General features: G+C 41.2%; 1 protein-coding gene across 2 annotated transcripts in view; it reads right to left on the reverse strand.

Moving 5' to 3' along the window:
• Positions 1 to 17,143, reverse strand: part of MAP2K5 (mitogen-activated protein kinase kinase 5) — a 126,957-nt gene that overhangs the window by 39,836 nt on the left and 69,978 nt on the right. For both annotated transcript variants that reach the window (XM_005521794.3, XM_014251017.2), the window contains exon 17: positions 10,798 to 10,827. In XM_005521794.3, the coding sequence (XP_005521851.2) occupies positions 10,798 to 10,827 (30 nt within the window). The remainder of the gene's footprint in view (positions 1 to 10,797; positions 10,828 to 17,143) is intronic.

Consider the following 17,143-nt stretch of genomic DNA (forward strand, 5'->3'; position numbering starts at 1 on the left):
GCCGGAGCTTCTCCTCTTGCCCACAGTTCAGGGAAAAAGGGAAGCAGAAGCTTTACTGAGCATTAACAACCCTTTTAAAAGGGTTCAGCGTAAAATCTTGTCTCGTTTTTGTCTCCTCCCACAAGGGTTTGGTGCATTTCTGGGAGATGAGAGGTTTCGGAGGCGGGTTTCCCTTGAGGGACCCAAGGGCAGCGGCTGCAGCTCAGGAGTTGCAAAATTTGGGGCGTTCCTGCCCCATGTGACGCCCAAAAACCTTGGGGACTGAGGAGATGGTTGTGTTTTCGTGAGGAAATTTGAACAGTGAAATGGTAGAAGTGACACAGGAAAACCCAGAGTGGAAGGAAGACCAAAAAAAAAAAAAAGCAGTACAAGTTTTGAGAGCATCAAGGAACACTTGGATGTGCTGGTTAGAACATCCTGCATCCACCTCTGGGACCACCCAGCTCCAGAAGGTCATGGAGCTGCTGGAGCAATTCCAGAGGAGGCCACGGAGCTGCTCCAAGGGTGGAGCCCCTCTGGAGCCGGGCTGGGAGAGCTGGGAATGTTCTCCTGAAGAAGGGAAGGATCCAGGGAGAGCTGGGAATGTTCTCCTGGAGAAGGGAAGGATCCAGGGAGAGCTGGGAATGTTCCCCTGGAGAAGGGAAGGATCCAGGGAGAGCTGGGAATGCTCCCCTGGAGAAGGGAAGGATCCAGGGAGAGCTCAGAGCCCCTTGCAGGGCCTGAAGGGGCTCCAGGAGAGCTGGAGAGGGATTTGGGATAAGGGATGGAGGGACAGGACACAGGGAGTGGCTCCCACTGCCAGAGAACAGCGCTGGATGGGATATTGGGAAGGAATTCCCAGCTGAGAGGGTGGGGAGAGGCTGGGCTGGAATTCCCAGAGCAGCTGTGGCTGCCCCTGGATCCCTGGAATGTCCAAGGTGAGGTTGGATGGGGCTTGGAGCAGCCTGGGATGGTGGAAGGCGTCTCTGCCCATGGAAGCTGAACTTCAAGATCCTTTCCCAACTAAACCATTCCAAGATTCCATGAGCATTCCCCACTCAGAAAAATCCCTTTTAGCCTCTCAGCACCAAGACTGTCCCTCAGCCACGCCAGAACATCTCAGGCATCACCAGCACCCCCTGCTCAGAAGCTTTTCCAGCCTTTCCAGCCTGGATTTGCGGAATTAACTCCGCTGTTCGATACCTCTGAACCCACACAGAATTTTCTGTGGATTTACCAACTGCAGTTCACGGTTTCCAGAAATTTCTGCAAACAAGCAATAAATCTGTCCCATTATCAGAGTATTTCTCAGGCCACGGAACCCCAGCGGAACCTGGATAAACCACTCCGTAAAGCACCGCCTCCAAAAGCGCTTTTTTTCCTTATTTCCACCCCCAAGGATGGTTAAAAATGCCAAAGTTTGTCTCCTGCTTCATCTCCTATTTAATGAATGCCTCTGGTTATGAAAGGCAACTTCTGACAGACCATCAGGTTATTTTTCTGTCTCCATGGAGATCCTTGGGCCGGGAAGTGGCTGAGAAGACCTCTCCCATCCCCTTCACATGGCAATCAAGGAAACTCAAATGAATCCACCCCGGGTAACTTGGAGGAGTCACCAGCTACAGCTTTAATTTTCGCTTTTACTCCCTGGAATTAGGACTTGCCCTGGAGCTCTTGTTTGAGAGATTTGCAGGTGACCCAAGGTTAGATCTTCCCATAGCAGTTAACAAATTTTCTCTTTACATATATACCGCTTTTCAAGCTCCTGAGAGTTCGGGGGTTTTTTTAATAGAAAAACCCATCTACCAACAAATCATACAGTTACGATTTTTAAGGGAGGCTTCACGAGACAACATTTATTTTCCTGTGGAATTTAAAAGTAGATGGAAGTTATCTTTCATCTGTACAAATGAGGGTTGGGTTTTAAGAGCAAAAAGTAACATCGTGTCCTACCGACAAAAGCTTTATCTCTGCCCTGATATAAAAGGTAAAGGAATATCTAAATATTCTGGTTTCCACGGGGGCTTCACCACCATTCCACAATTCCTGTGGAATTAAAGGATGATCTTCAGATATATTTTACCATTCCTTGCAAAATTGCAATTGCTGATACTTATGCAAGAAGTCAAAGCACCAAACCAGTGAGAATGACCCCCTTAATTTGTTCCTGATATTCTAAATACCCTTCTCCATCCCCATGTGGGGATTTTGCAAATGGCAAACTTCAATCACTGTCACAAAACAGTAAGGAAAAAAAAAATTATTTCAAAATAATAAAAAAAAAAATAGACTATTCACAACAACCTTAATATTAAATATATTCTTACAATTATATTATGCTGCTTTTCCCCGAGGTCTCCAAACAAATTTATATAAAGAGATTATTTCATCCACCATTGAACTGCAGCCACTTCTCAGAGAAATCTCTTTAGCAGAGTTTAGAAACACAATTCAACAAAGTGGGCACGGAAAGCTCCACACCGTTGGAGGAACTGTGGTGCCAAGAACTCCTCCCAGCAATAATTCCTACACCAGAGTAGGACCAGAATACCCTGACAAAAAATCCCTTGGTCAGCAGGAGTGGGGACAAGGGAAAACAAAAAAATCCAAGTTTAGAAAATTGCTGTTGAAAAGCTTGGAATGATTTAAGTTGGAAAAGGTTTTCAAGATCACCGAGTCCAACCATCACCCCAAACTATGTCTGTAGGCCTTGCTCCTCAAAAAGTGGGTAAGGAGAGCAAAGAATGGTCAAACAAACACCAAACAAAGAGCTGGGTTTTGTTCCAGATCTTGCTTTGTGTCACCCAACAAAGAGGAGCAGCAGGAGAACTTACTGCACACCATGGGAGATGGAAAATGAGCACAACTCAGCAGGAAGAAAATCATGGAATCCTCTGAGGGAGCCATCAAACTCCAAACCCCCAAAAAACCAACGGGGTGTTGAGGAAGGACAGGCTGAACCGCTCAAGGCCATCCCTCCTCCCTGGGAGGACCTGGGTGTTCCCAGGGAGCTGTGGGAACACCCACAGGAGAGCCCCAACAGCAAGAAATCCAGGGAGACCAAAAGAACCGGGGTCTCCAGCCTGGAAACAGAGCCAGGACGTCATAACCACCACCCCTCCTGCATCCATGTGTTCATTCCACACCCAACCGCCCTCCAACCCCGCAGCACGGAAAACCTTCCAAGGAATAAAGCAGAAGAACAAATCTGAGGGGCTGAGAGCTCCAGGGTTGAAGAGCAGCAGAAGAATTCCCATCAGGATTCTCCCTGCTACCGAGGACACCCCTGCAAGTCTCTTCTGGCTTGGAAATAAGCAGGTAAAAAGTTGATGGCTGAAGTCTCCCACTTTTTGAGCCACCTAAAAAAAATTCAGATCTTCCTCTGAGGAGCTGCAAAATCAGCTGTGATCATGGATATCTCAATTCCAGGGACAGCTGAAAGGGAGAAACCCAGAGCAATAGAAAATTGGATTCTTGAGGGGTTCTCTCACCAAGCTGAGGCACCACCATCCTCTCCCGTGCCACTGGGAGGGCTGTGCTGCACTCTCAGGAATCAACCCCAAATTTCCATGGGATTGGCAGAAGAATGGATGCTTTGGAGATGAGGGAAACACCTGCCTAGACCTCGAAATTATTCACTCCTCATGTGGGGCTGGAGGTTCCTCACTGTGCTGAGCAACCAGCACCCCGCAGGGGAGGAGACGAGCCCGCTCCTGTGGGGACACCTTCCTCAGCCCAAAGACTGAGATTGCCGTGCCCTTCTCCGGGCTCTGAGGAGCGGGAATTGCTGAGAACCACAGCTCCAATCTGAGCTCTCACAGCCCTGGCCAGGGAACGGGCAAAGGAGCACCGGGCTTGTCTCTGGTCATCTGCAGTTCCTGGGAGGAACCTGCTCCTCAGCCAGGCCCAGCGAGCCTGTTCTGAGCGCTGCTCTGGCTGCCCCTGGACCCCTGGAAGTGCCCAAGGCACGGCTGGAGCACCCTGGGATACTGGAAGATGTCCCTGCCCATGGTAGGGGGTGGAATGATAGGATTTGAAGGTCCCTTCCAACCCAAACCACTCTTCGATGGGTAAAATTCCAGTAAATCCAGGATTTCCTGCTGGTTCTCCAAGGGCCACCAGAGCCATCCCAACCACACAAATCCCTCCACCCTCTGCAGCCTCTCTGCCTAAGGGAACCTCCAATCCCAGGTTTAAGGCATCTCCATCACTGGCATCCACGGCAGGAACGGGAACTGGGAGGGAAGTTTCCTTCCAAGCCCTCCAGGGACATCTCCCATTCCAGGAGGAATTTCTGTATTCCATGGGAAGCGGGAATGGTTTGGGTGGGATGGGACCTTAAAGCTTCACAAGACAGAAGAAAACCTGGAACAAATCAGAGTCTGAGCCCTGCTCCCTGAGACTGCCTGGAATTCTGAGGAATAGAGATTAAAAAACACACATCAACCTTTCAAGATCCCAAGCCAACAAGCCACTGCTAAAACACACTAACATCATATTAAAATTAATTATAAAATCATTATATTAAAACTTACTATAAAATTTTACTGGTTACCTCCATTTCCACACTTGACCGTATTATTTAAACATCAGTTTTATATTTAAAAAATAAATATTTGGAAGATGAAGATAAATAAATAAAATTTTCCTCCTTATAGTTCAGTTTCCTTTTAAAAAATTTTCTAAAATCTCTCCACTTTTCAAACATGAAAGCACCACTGGAAAAACAAACTAAATTCGAATTTTACAGCAAGTTTCTAACAGGCAAATCAAACTCAAGTTCAAACTTATTTCTGGCTATGGAGGAAAAAAAATAAAGCAGAAAGTATCTGAAGTAAATTACCAGGAATGATCCACGTGAAACCTATGCTAAGAAATTAGGAAGAGTTTAAAACAATAGCAGATGACTTGAAATATTATATAATATATTATAAAAGCAAAAAAAGATTTGCAGAAATCTATCATATTTAAGATATTACCCAACAATTTCATTCACTGTTTTGGCATTAGCATTTGAACAGTGTTTAATGCCTTTTAAATGGTTCGATGTAATGATGGATCTGGAAGACAAAATATTTCTTTCTTACCAGGAAAAACGTGCTGTAAACAACCCTCAATTTATCCTCCCCAAAGAAATGAATGCTTAAAGGATGCTTCTGCCAATGGGAAAAACAACACTAAAATGGTTATTTCGCATCCCAACTTTAACTAAATATTTTTTTCCCCTTGACAAGCTGCTTCCATTTAAATGAAACCAGGCCGGATTTGGTCAATAGTATGGATTGCAGAGAACAAAAAGAACCTTAGACCGTGGTAATGCAGGGATCAGAAAGCAGCAACTTCTTTTCAAGCCAGGCAATTATTTAGCAAACTAAGATACAGCAAATAAATTCATGTTTTCCGTGGAAAAGCTGGCACGGGAGCTTTCGGATCTAGAATTAAATCTCACTGGCAGGAATCGCAGCGAGGAGAGGAGAAAAATCAAAAGGAGAAAAATGAAATCTGGCGAAACGCCTCAGCTTTGGGATCAGAAATAAAAGAGTAGCGATAACGAGGATGATAATCATGTCAAAAAGGACAAGGTGCTGTCCTGCTGGAGGAAGGAGCCGTGTCCCAAGGCCAGGGGAGGCTCATTGTCCCCAGTCCCCCCGGAGCAGCAACGGGGCTGCTCCAGCTGAGGATCCAGCCCGGAATGTTCTGCATTGTCTCTCCGAGCCTTTTCAAACGCTGGGATCTGGGAAAAGGACAAACCTTTCCCTACCAGGAGGAGCAAAAAGCTGTTTGCTTCCACCGAGGGTGGGTTTTGTTTTGGTTTTTTTTCCCCCCCTGTTGTGATTTCTCGGGAAGGAAAGCCACGGCAGGTCCACAGCAAGCGCTTTCCTGGGCGATAAAATTCCCTATTATCCACTTCTGCTTCCTTTGCCGTGGGATTTAAGGATGCCTCTTCCTTGAGACCAAGAATATGTCATCATTTTGTTGGACTACCAGCTCTGACAGCCTTGTCTCTCCCAGTCTGAGCTCCTGTGCTCACAGCGCTGGGAAAAGGAAGGGGAGGGAAAAAAAAAACCCAAACAAGAGGAAAATCCAACTATGACTAAATTCTTCCCTAATTCATTCCTGTTATTCCTCCTGCTGCAAAAATAAACTCTGTATTATTAAAAAAAAAAAAAAAAAAAGCTTTAAATTAAGGTCTCTTGCTCCCACTGCATTTTGAAATAAGTTATTTGAATCCTTGGCCGATCTATTTTAACAAATATCATCTCCTGCGTCCATCATTCCTCCTGTCTTTTTGATCTCTTTTTTCCTACTTATCATGTTCTTTATTTGAAACAGATTTTTAACAGATAATCTCCGCCGTTATAACAATATCTTGCTCGCATTTTATTCAAATAATTCTTAAAAACAGCTTAAAAAGCCGTTTGGAATAACATCAAGCTCTCCATCAATCAAACAGCAAAAATTCCGCTGGCGGTTGTATAAACATCAGATCAACTCCGACGTCTTCAAGGATTTCAGAGCGAACCATAAAAAACTCCATTAACTTCTGACAAAGAATGCAAATTAATCACAACATGGGGTGAAATGAAATTAAAGGCTCTTTTCTAATCAATGACAAGGCAGGATGAAATATTTGGTGCCGGGATGCATTTTTTTGGATTTTTTTTTTTTTAATTTTATTATTATTTTTTTTTATTCCTCCCCCCTCCCAAGCGTGGAAAAGGGGGATTCACCCGGGGTGGCTCTTTAGCCCTCCCCATCCCTACAGCGATCTGCTCACAAGTCGCCCCAGCTCTACAAAACACACTAATCATCCGAATCTCAGGTGCATCCAATTTGTTATTCACACTCTCCCAGTGCCAGGAAAATAAAATAAAAAAAAAAAATAAATAAAGAGGGGGAAAAAAAATAATAATAATAAAAAAACCCTAACAAAAAAAAGCCTGGCGTAGACAGATGCACCGGGAACCTTAAATGACAGTTTTGGCCTCCGGAAGTGCGATCGCTACAGCAAAATCTAGTACAGCCTCCAGGTGAAATGTCTGGAGCTCCATATGGAGCAGGGAAAATTAACAACAAGATGAAAATCGCTGTAGCAGCGGGGAGTCGGAATTTAACAAAAAAAAAAAAAAATTAAAAAAAAAAAAAAAGGGAAAGGAATAAAAAAAAAAAAATATAGAGGGGAAAAAAATTTTTAAAGATGAGGCAGGAGAAGTAATAAATTAATGGGGTGTGAAAACATTCAAAGCTTTACAATACCAGGGGCAGTATTTGCTCAGATTTGGGGGGGAGCAGAGGGAGCAGCAGGATGGGAAGGGGGGAGCACGGGATGGGAGGGGGGTGGAATGAGAGATGGGGAATTTTTCTGGTGCTTTTTCTTTTAAAAATAATAATAATAATAATAATAAAAAAATATAAAATAAATCAGGTCGTTTTTATCTAATTTATTAGGAGAAGGCTGGGATTATATTTTTCTCAATGTGAAATTTCTCTTAAATACAGTAGTGGTGGTCCTGCAGCTGATTAAATCCTCGGCAGCTGAGTGCTGCCTGCTCCTTTGGAATATTTCCCTAATGGATGCGCCGTCCTTTTAACACCCTGCTTTGTATAAAGTTTGACTACAAGCCGAGAATATTTAGTGGGTAATTCTTTTCATTTCTCCTAAATTGCATTATCATTAAACAAGTCATTCAAAACCGTCGTGGTTTTATTCCCAGACTTTGGGATTTGAATCTCCGCGATTCTCTGTAAGGTTTGTTCGGATCTTTGGGGTTCCAACCTGGAATTTAATTCAATATTCAAGGTGTCACGGCCTTTTTTTGGGGTATCTTTTTTTTTTCCAGTTGTTTGTGTGAAATCAAAATAATGTAAATTAAGGTGAAACTTTTAAAGGAAAATTTACAACTTCTTTTCCTTGTGTGCCTTCCTTAGATCCATAAAAAGCTGGACGGGTTATGGAGCAGCACCCTTGGAAAAGGAGTTTCCTCTCTTCTTTGAATGTTTATGTAAAAAATAACTTTATTCAAGAGTATTTGTGAGCACGTGCACCATTCTTATTCATAAACAGAATCGTGCAAATAAAGCCAGGGTGAATTTTCCCTTTAACACTTCAGTTTGTACCCACGGAAAATCCCACCAGCATCCTTCCCTCCCGCTTCCAAAGGGAATTTCACATTTCACAAAAGCACATTCCACGACCACGACAGGAAAACCAACACCAAAACAATGAAATGCACCAAAAAATTCAGATATTTCCTGAATTATTTCAGAATTTACTTTGTTTAAGAGCTCCCCGTGCCAAGTTTTTGGAGCGGAAGAGTCGGTTCTGAGCACGGCTATTTGTTATTTCCCTGCTCACACCCTTCCCTTTTTGATTGTGAAGATTATATTCTGGATATTGAGACAAAAAAATAAAATAAAATTAGAGTTAATAATTTTATATTAACTCCAAACGCACCCATAAGGAACTTTTACTGACACAGCAGTCGCTCACGTGCTTAAGGACTTAATTGTAAAGATTAAATAATGATTAATAAATCAGCCAAATAAATACTTATAAAAGAAATACCCATAAAAGATGAGGGAAGTGAGGAGTGGGAAGTCCTGCCTTTAAAATATTCTCCTGAAGGCCAGAAAATGAAATAATCATCCTTTAGTTTTACTGGCAGATTGCAGGATGTCCTGAATTTCCACACTGCGGTGATTTCCCCCCTATAAATCTTCTTCATTTAAAACTGAATTTACACACACCATTTGTCTGTGTCTCAAAAAGAAAGAAAAAAAAAGAAAAGAAAACAAAAAAAAAAATACATTTTTTTTTGCAGCTGCAGCTGGAGACCAACATCCATTTGCAGGAAATTTCAGGTGTTTCTCACCCACGTGGCCACGCTCTCCATTTTCACAGGGAGGGAACTCTGAGGGATTTAGGGACAAATTCGGAACCACACACGTGATTAACTTCATTCCTCGAATAACCCCATGGAAGTGAGGAGGAATCACTCGAGGAATGAGCAGGATCAGGCCCTAACTAGGAAAATAAAGAGATTAAATTAATTATCCCCCTAATAGAAGGAGGTTTCTAAGGGTTCTCCTGCCTAAAATACATAAATCCACATAAAATCCCTTCTGAAAAGCGGTTGCTTGAAAAGCTTAATAGCCACATTTTAAAGTTTCACCTCCTCGCCTGTTTTGCATTAAAAAATATATACAATTTCATGGACTACTGCCTTGCCAAATATTCTTTTACAAACCCAACTCGCTTTTTAATTAGCAAAAAGCATCTTTAAACTTGGCAATTGTGGTTTGCTCCCAGTTCAGGGAGACGTTTTTGCCCTGGAACCGCACGGAACGTCCACGTTCCAAGCTCCTTCCCCAGGCTCTGGCACGTCCATGAGGTTTATTTTAAATTGTCCCCTCATCGTTTTGGGTTTTAGGTTATAAAATACATACATTTTTTTATACATAAATTTTTAGCTTATAAAATACATAACATTGAGACCCCCGGTGAGTTCCCCGCTCATGGAGGGCTCTTCAACACAAGAGTTTCTTTTTCCAAACCTTTCCTCCTTTAAACACCTTTAAAAATCCAGATGAAATATTCCGAGTCTATTCTGTTAACGGTGCAAGTGAACATTTCGCAGAGGAAACAAAAAAAGAGTGAAAAACCAGAATATTTCCACCCAGGCAAAACCTTCCCAAGTCCATCAAAGTGTCAGGAGAATTTGCTTAAAACAGCTTCTAAAAACGGGAGAGGGAATGAGTCCCAGCCTATTATTCAATAACCATGTTTGTGAGGCATCTGCATAATCTAACCATGCATAAATTAGTATGTGTATTACAACAGTTATTTGCATAATAATAGCAAGTTAATAGATGCTTAAAGAGCACAGACCAACACCACCTTTAAATCAGACATGCCTCCAGGCACTGCGAGCTGTAGAGACCAAGATGCAGAGAGCAGTCTTCATAAAACATATGAAAACATAAAAAAAAACCCCTACCACATTCAAATAATTCATTTTAGTCCCTGGACACTTCACTTTTTTATTTTTTTCCCCCCCCCTCTCTCTCTCCCCGGAAAGAATAATTGGAGGAACTGCTGAGCAGTTTGTTCCTGTGAATTCTAACATCCATCTCGAGATGAGAATTTCAAGTGATCGTCAAAGGCAGCTCTGGATTTGTTTGGTTTGGTTTTTGTGGGGTTTTTAGGAGTAAAATGTAAAATATTCCGTGGTGATGTGGAGCTCAGCATCCACCCAACCACTGCCACTAGAGATGGAAAGAGTTTTACCAGCAGCTTCAGGTGGAAACTTAGAAAATACCAGTATTTACATAAAATACTAATATTAGGTCTTCTTAAAAGGAAGAATCTGAAGCTCCCTGAAGTATTCCATTCACATTCTATTTTTGAGGAGATTTTAGATCATCATTCAAAATTTGAATTAAAAATTAAATTATAAGAAAAGGAGCAGATACACCTTCCAGCTTCCAAAAAAAAAAAATTTAAAAAAAATGTTGTAAAGACTGGATTATTTTTTAATCTCCCAACAAAATTAACAAGATTAACATCATCGTAATTTTCATTGTCTGCAGGGGAAGAAAACGTAGAGTTTGGAGAGGAGAAAAAAAAAGGGGGGCAAAAAAAAAAAAATCAAAAAAAAAATCAATAGAGACTTTTAAATGACTCCTTCCAGCTCCCACTTTTCAATTTAACAGGACAGATTTATTTGTATGTGGCTCAAATGTTCACAATTGCTCTCTGCACCTTCATACATAGGAATGAATGTCACAGTGGCAAACAGCAGTAATGAACAATCTTACCTGAGGATATGGAAACCTCCCAAGAGCAAGCTGGGAAAGGAAATAATATTTGTCTAGTTATAGAGATTTGCATGGAGGGCACATTTCCTTCAAGAGAGAAAAGTACTCAACTCTCAGGATGTCAGAAATTGGGGGAAAGGCAAAAAAAAAAAAGGGATTCTGCAAAAACAAAGAGCTGGGTTTAGAATGGGGAACTCAAAACCATCATTTTCCCCAGGATTTCTGGGTTTCTCCAGCCCTTTTGTCTCCCTCAGTTCCACCATCTGAGTTCCAGAGAGAAAAGTTCTCAACTCTCACAATGTCAGAAATTTGGGAAAAGGCAAAAAAAAAGAAGTGATTCTGCAAACACAGAGAGCTGTATTTAGAATGGGCACCTCAAAACCATAATTTTCCCCAGGATTTCTGGGTTTCTCCAGCCCTTTTGTGTCTCTCAGTGCCATTTGATGCCCAGATTTGTGTACATTTCCTTCCAGAGAAAAAAGTTCTCAACTCTCACAATGACAGAAATTGGGGAAAAGGGAAAAAAAAGGGATTCTGCAAACACAAAGAGCTGTATTTAGAATGGGGACCTCAAAACCATCATTTTTCCCAGGATTTCTGGGTTTCTGCAGCCCTTTTGTCTCTCTCAGTGCCATTTGATGTCCAGATTTGGATACATTTCCTTCCAGAGAGAAAAGTTCTCAACTCTCACGATGTCAGAAATTGAGGAAATGACAAAAAAAAGGGATTCTGCAAACACAAAGAGCTGTATTTAGAATGGGGACCTCAAAACCATAATTTTTCCCAGGATTTCTGGGTTTCTCCAGCCCTTTTCTCTCCCTCAGTGCCACCTTTTGAAGCCCAGGTTCCCCAGGAGTGGAAATGAAACCGGTTCAGCCCTTTGCTGATAATTATCTGAGATGAGCAGCTCAACTCCCCAGGTCCTCCCTGGAGTGGCTCAGGTAAAATCTGGGTTAAATCAGGGTAAAATGGGGCTGGGTGTCCCTGCTGCTGTCAGACCCCAGTGGGATGTGGAGAGAGCCCTCAGCACCCACAGAGAAATCTCATTTTCCAGGATATCCACCACATCTGCTGCCCCTGCTGGTTTATAAGTCAATTCAGGCATTATGGAGTAGTCCCAAGATCAACATTTTTATGGATATTGTCTAAAAATATTCTACTGGCCATAACTAATAAACATTTCAAGAGAAATTCTTGGTACTAGGCAGGTTCTCCCAGCCGGTGGGAACCCTTGGAAACAATTCCAGCAAAACGCAGCTGCTGGGAGTTACTGTGTCTGCTCTTCAGTGAGGGACTGAAGTTTTCAGGGTTAAAATCACGGAATCTTCTAGAAAAGCCCTCTCAGAGTATCGAATCCAGCCACCCCCAGCCCTTGCAAGGCCACCACTGACCACGTCCCCAAGTGCCACATGCACAGAGCTGTTAAATCCCTGCAGGAATGTGACTCCACCAGCACATGGAAAACCCTTCCCATGAAGAAATCTCCCCTGATATCCAAACTTATCACCCTGAGCTGACACAGAGCAGCTCTTTTGTCTTTCTGGGTGTGCCAGAAGAGCCTCCCTACACCCCACATCACCTTTGAGAATCCTGTTATCACCTCCAGAGGAAGGCCTAGCACAGAGGTTATGGGTGCAGTGAAACCATGGATTTCCCAGCTGGATCAAATTCCATTCCCACCATCCTGAGCAGCAGTGCTGGAGTTCTGAGGCACCGTGTCACCCACAGCAAGGGACAAACGCCACTCCCAGCGCTGACACCTGAGCTCCTGGAGCTGGGGACACCCGACCTGGCCAGATTGCAGCTCCCAGAGGTGAAATTTCAGCCTCTTGGCAGCACAAAACTCTCCTGAGGACAAGAGGGAGGCACAGACAGAGCTGCAGTGAGGGCAGGGAAGGAGCAGCAGACATCCCCGAGCCTCAGCAGCTCGGGAAGGAGCCAGAGATGGAATTCCTTCCTGCAATTCCAGCTGCTCTCCAACCCCAGGAGAGTTTGGCCTCAGCAAAACCAGCAAATTTCTGCCAAATCCTCAGGGGAGACATCACAAACCCAGAGCATCTGTGTGAGAGAGATGAAACAATTTCTTTGGGGGTCACTGCTAAATGAAGCTTCCACAATATTGACCTCAAAACTCTCGTCCAGAGGAGGCCCCAGAGCTGCTCCAAGGGTGGAGCCGGGCTGGGAGAGCTGGGAATGTTCCCCTGGAGAGGAGAAGGATCGAGGGAGAGCTGGGAATGTTCCCCTGGAGAAGGGAAGGATCCAGGAAGAGCTGGGAATGTTCACCTGGAGAAGGGAAGGATCCAGGGAGAGCTGGGAATGTTCACCTGGAGAAGGGAAGGATCCAGGGAGAGCTCAGAGCCCCTTGCAGGGCCTGAAGGGGCTCCAGGAGAACTGGAGAGGGATTTGGGACAAGGGACGGGACACAGGGAATGGATTCAGAGTGGAGAAGTGGAGATTTAGATGGGATTTGGGGCAGGAATTGCTCCCTGTGAAGGTGAGGAGGCCCTGGCACAGCCACCCAGAGCAGCTGGGGCTGTTCCTGGAATGTCCAAGGCCAGGCTGGACAGGGCTTGGAGCAGCCTGGGACAGAGGAAGATCTCCCTGCCCAGATCATCCTGAAGGTCTCTTCCACCCCAAACCATTTTGGAATTCTCTGATCATTCCCATCTCAGGAAAGCCATTGGGGTCTCTCTCATGACAGGCTCTGAAAATGCTGCTGAGTTCAACAAACTTCATTTCCTGCTGTGGCCCAGGGGCTACAAAAACTCATCCTTTACCAGCTCCTGCTCTTGTGGGAGCACCACCCTCCTGTCCCGAGCAGGAATCTGAGATCCCCAGGAGCCGAGCTGCTGGGACAGCCTAGAAATGAACCCACAAATGCCCAACAGCTTCCCACAAACAGAAACAAACCCAAATCTGCTTTTTTATACCGAGGAACAGTGAAAAACTCCAGATTTTCAAACAAGCAGATGACAACGGTGCTGTGCCCAGAGCATTGTTTAAGAAAATAATCTTATTTAAGATAATAATCTTAAAATAATCTTATTTAAGAAAAACAATCACTGCCTGGATGGTGACTCCGAACAAAGGATTTCCATTCCCACTGACCACTCCAGGCCTCAGCAGGGGCTCCCAGGCAGCAGAACAATAATAATAAAATAAGTGGGGAATAAATAAATAAAATAATAATAAAACAAAACAAAAATAAAATAATATTAAAACAAAACAAAATAAAACAAAATAAAAATAAAATAAAATATAAAAATATAAAAATAAAAATAAATAAAATAAAACAAAACAAAATAAAAAATATAAAAATAAAAATATAAAATAAAATAAAAATAAAAAATAAAATAAAACAAAACTGAATAAAAATAAAAATTAAAAAATATAAAATAAAATAAAATCAAAATAAAATAAAATACAACAAAACAAAATAAAATTAAAATAAAATATAAAATAAAAATAAAAATAAAAAATAAATAAAATAAAATAAAACAAAATAAAAATAAAATAAAATAAAATAAAATAAAATAAAATAAAAATAACTGCAGAAAGAGGCAGACACAAACACAGGGTGAATAAATGAGCACTGAAGGACCCCAGAATGCAACAAGTTCTTTGGAGGGGTTGCCAAAAAAGAAACATTTCTCAGCAAAGCAGGGCCAGCTCCTGTGCCACTTCTGCATCCCCTGCACCACCACTGGATCCATCTGCTCAGATTTCCTCCCTGCAAGATTGTCAAGGTATTATAAATTAAGAAACTTAGCAAAGAGTCTGTAATCTTCCCCGAAATAGCCTGCAGATATGTCACTGTACTAAATGTGTTTCAGATTTAATGAAGCTTTAATGTCCTTTTTAATTTTGCCTGTTTCTGTATCACCAGGGGTCGAGCGAGGCAATCAGCACTCGAGAGGGTGGTTTGGTTTAAAACTAGGAAAAAACTCATTTGCTTATGAGTTGCACTGTATTTTCTTAATTAAATTTACTAAGTAAAACGGTTTAAGTTCAGCCAACCAGTGACCTCTGGGTGTAGATTTAGATTTATAAAAAGTGTCACAGTTAAAGTAGGATTATTAAAAGAGAAAAAAAAAAAAATTAAGAAGCCCAAACAACAAACAGATGAGAGATTCACTGAAGGGATTTTCAAATTATCATTTGTCTCAAGGAAGTCACAGGAACACGAGGAACAAGCCCAGTGCAGGATGGAAAAACCACAAACTACCAAATTAACACATTGTCCAAAAGTACTCTGCATATAAAGGATGAAACTCCAGAACTCACAACTCTTTTCAGGTATTTTAACAAAAATATAATATTTCAATTTAAATTAGTTGGGTTTGGGAAGTGATCAGTGGTTTATGTCTGGATATTGAGGAGGGAATGCCTGAAATCCAGGGAGCTGCTTCCCATTTCCCCAAGGATCCTTTCCTAAGGGTTGGATTTGATGATCTTGAGCTCTTTTCCAACACAAAACTGGAAAAACCTTCATTTCCAAAAGCCCAAAGTGGCTTGCAATGGCAGAGTGGTGTGGAAACAGAAAGGAGAAGAGACTCAGACACCAAGAACTATCCAGAAAAACACTTTCCCACCTCAGAGCAGCTACCTGCAGGAGTTTTTGGGGTGTGGGTGTGAGTTTTTTAAAGCAATTCCTTTTTCAAACACAGAAGTAGCTCAGGAGAGCAAATAAAGCAGCTCAGAGAGGTTCTGTGCTGAGAATTCCCCAAGCCTGGGCAGGGATGGATGAGATGCACCATCAGATTTCAAACCAGCACTTGGCAAACGGAGAAATAATCCCAGATTACTTATTACTTATTACATTTATTGCCATATTTAGATATTTGTAATATAGATAGATTGTTAATATAAATGAATAGATAATGTAACATATTATATATAATTATATATAACATATATTTTATATTTATATTACAATTAATGTGATTAATTGTGATTAATGTAATTGTATTACAGTTGTAATTAATGTAATATAATATATAATATATAATAGATATTATATACTACGTGTCATATATATAATATATATTATATAGTATATATAATATATTATATAGTATATATTATATATAACATATTATATATTTTATATAACATATTATATATAACATATATATCATATATTATACATGATATAATATACATTATATAATATACATTATATATTATAATATATATTAACTATTATATATTACATACTAAATACTATATATTACATACAAAATATTATATACTATAGAACATATCTATTATATAATATATATTATATATTGTATATACTATATATAATATAAATGTATGTATATATACATGTAGTTATATATATATAAATTATATATAATACATATTTGTGTAGTTTTATATATATATATATATTTATGTATGACATAACAGAGGTACAGTGTGTGTGCATATACTGACTTTTACCAAAGTATCAAAAAAAATTTGATTAAAAAAAAAGAAAAAAATCAAAATATTGAATTTTGAAGCGGTGATTCAGGAAGCAGCTCTGGACTGAGCACCAGAATTAGCAGGAAAGCAACTCAACCCTGTTCTCAAGCACACTTAAGGGGCAGATAAATGAACCCAAAATTAAAATCACTCGTTGAAATCATGTGATTTGCCATTTTAGAAGTGAAAAGGGAAATCCAGCAATCCCCCTCCCCTTCCAAATCACTTTCTCCACCTCACTCCTTCTTTTTTTTGCTGCATATTGTGAATAAAATCACAGCAGCATTTCTGTCTGGATCCCGTTTGGAAAGTGGCTGAGGGAAGGAAGTTCAAAACATATTTTTAGGACACTCAGGCAATAAAATTTCCCACTTAGATTATTGTGCAAGTTGTTTTTTAATTTACAGTTACACTGGAGAGCACGGGATGCTTTTACTCTTAATTTAGGCACATTCCATGTTTCTCGGCATAACTGCAAATTGAAAATAAGCGCTGGCAATATCGCCAGTGATGGAGCTGAAGGAGGACTTTATAGGCTGAAATGTTCTAAAATTTGTTCTTAATTACCTCGTGCACATTTTACACAATTAAATTTCCATCCGAGGATTTTGCATTTAGATTGTGCGCCGCAGTTAAACCCTCATTTTCTGCAGGAAGCAGCCTCACTCAAACTTTCTAAAAGCAGACTTAACTACTGGATAACACAAAATTCCCCAGGTGAAATTTCATTCCAAGGCCAATTTCGACATTCCTGGATAGATGGGCTTCAAATCACCTGAAACTCTGCAGGGTATGGACCTTTAATAAATATTAAATACCTCAAAAAAAAAAAAAAAAAACCTACACCAAGATTTTTCTTCTCCTCCTTAATATCAAT

Source organism: Pseudopodoces humilis, chromosome 16 (genome assembly GCF_049639895.1).
Source record: "Pseudopodoces humilis isolate 2021_Gansu_Grassland_sample_001 chromosome 16, ASM4963989v1, whole genome shotgun sequence".
In the NCBI taxonomy this organism is placed as follows: Eukaryota; Metazoa; Chordata; class Aves; order Passeriformes; family Paridae; genus Pseudopodoces; species Pseudopodoces humilis.